General features: G+C 29.3%; 1 protein-coding gene across 2 annotated transcripts in view; it reads right to left on the bottom strand.

Moving 5' to 3' along the window:
- The window catches only part of HSD17B4 (hydroxysteroid (17-beta) dehydrogenase 4), a 130,051-nt gene that overhangs the window by 55,966 nt on the left and 72,381 nt on the right, over positions 1-1,704 (bottom strand). For both annotated transcript variants that reach the window (XM_006885989.1, XM_006885990.1), the window contains one exon: positions 1,071-1,142. In XM_006885989.1, the coding sequence (XP_006886051.1) occupies positions 1,071-1,142 (72 nt within the window). The remainder of the gene's footprint in view (positions 1-1,070; positions 1,143-1,704) is intronic.

Genomic DNA, 1,704 nt, shown 5'->3' with positions numbered 1-1,704 from the left:
TTCTGGTCGTTTTTGTATAATCTTCAGCAGAATCTTGCTTGTCATGAGAATTCAGATAACCTAATTTGACCAATATTTTATCTATAAATTCTGATATACTGTGACCAGATAACAAGTTGCCACTAAATAAATAATGCAGATCAACATAAAATAGTAGAAATTAAAGAATATTGGTCATCTGAAATTATAGGAAAATACAAAAACATGAGGATGATGACAAAGAGGAAGAGAAGTAAAGAACATAAAAATGATGAAATATTATACAATAAAAAACAATGCAGTAGAAGAATATTTAAGAGTATCAAAACTGGTTTTAACATATTAAATCAAATCAAGATCCAAATTAGTACAATATAGTATAATCTCCAGTACAATACAACCTCCAATGTATCTAGAGTAAATAGCATACAATTTAAATGTATTTAGAATATCACACAATTTAAATTTTTCACTCTTTTCTTGATTTCTAAAGGTTTTTATAATTAACATTAATTTCATTTGTTCTTAAATTATTTTAAGTAGATTTAAGTTAATATATATATTTTTTAGCTTAGGTTTAATGATCTGTATTTCACTTATTAAAATACTACAATCTTTTGTTTGTACTGCAAAATGTGGCTATAGTGTATAAACTACATTATGAGTTAAGGATGTGAACAAGCAAAGATAGAAACCTACCCACCATTGGTAAGAGGGATTCAGTGGTCAAATGTTCCAAGTTCCAAAGAGCCAATACAGCCAAGAATACCTACAATGCCTATTTATCAACTAGAGGCTGTCTATACATTCCCTTCTGCTAAAAATGTATTCTTATGAATAATTCTCCATTGTATACCTATACAAAAAAAAGTCACCTCTGTGCTTTGATCACACAGCACCAAGTTTCCCAAAATGTTGCTCTACTTAATTTTTCTAAAAGAGCTTATGAGTTTTTAGAATATCTACCATGCTTCCTCACAAATTAGGTGGTAAATGCAAACTTAATAGTCAATTTTTATGGTGAAGCATTATTATAATGTTTACCAATCTAACAATGTTATTAAAAGGCTTATTAACTATAAATGAGTTACCATCCAAAAGAATTACTAAACCGGATCCTTTATCTATGACATCAGCAACACTTGTTTCACATCTTAATTTTCCTGTAAGAAAAGGAAAAATAATAATTAATAAATCATTTCAAGTATAATAATATATTAAGAATTTGCAATAATTTCTACTTTAAGTTCAGTAAAACTGTTAATTTGAAAGGATTTTGCTGAACTAAAAAAAAAAATAATCAGCATTAAAATTCACCAGAATGCCTGTACCTCTAAGTTTTAAACATCAGTAATTGTTTAGAGTTTAAAAATATCAAGTTTCAATATTAATGAGCTTCCCCAATTCTGTGTCATTCAACAAACATTTGCTGAGCAAATAGTCAATTCCTTTTACATCACTTCTTCTCAACTCTTTGGTGGCATCAACAAGACAGTATTTCTAACCGTTCAGATTTTTTCAGGAATTACTCCTATCATTTAATTGGTGTGTTTCAGTGGATTCTGATGAACAAGAAGGTGATTCTTTAATCACCTTCAATATGCAGGTTGCACAACCTTGCTTGTTGAAGGGAAGAGGACTTGCAGCACATGCCAATGAAAATGAAAGACTAAAAAAAAAATAAAATAAAATGAAAGATAAGGGCAATGGGGAGTGCTGGTGGCC

This window comes from Elephantulus edwardii, unplaced genomic scaffold (assembly GCF_000299155.1).
Source record: "Elephantulus edwardii isolate Elephantulus edwardi_28Jun2011 unplaced genomic scaffold, EleEdw1.0 scaffold00046, whole genome shotgun sequence".
Classification (NCBI taxonomy): Eukaryota; Metazoa; Chordata; class Mammalia; order Macroscelidea; family Macroscelididae; genus Elephantulus; species Elephantulus edwardii.
Note: the sequence above shows the minus strand (reverse complement) of the source record. Positions and strands in the feature narration are given on the sequence as shown.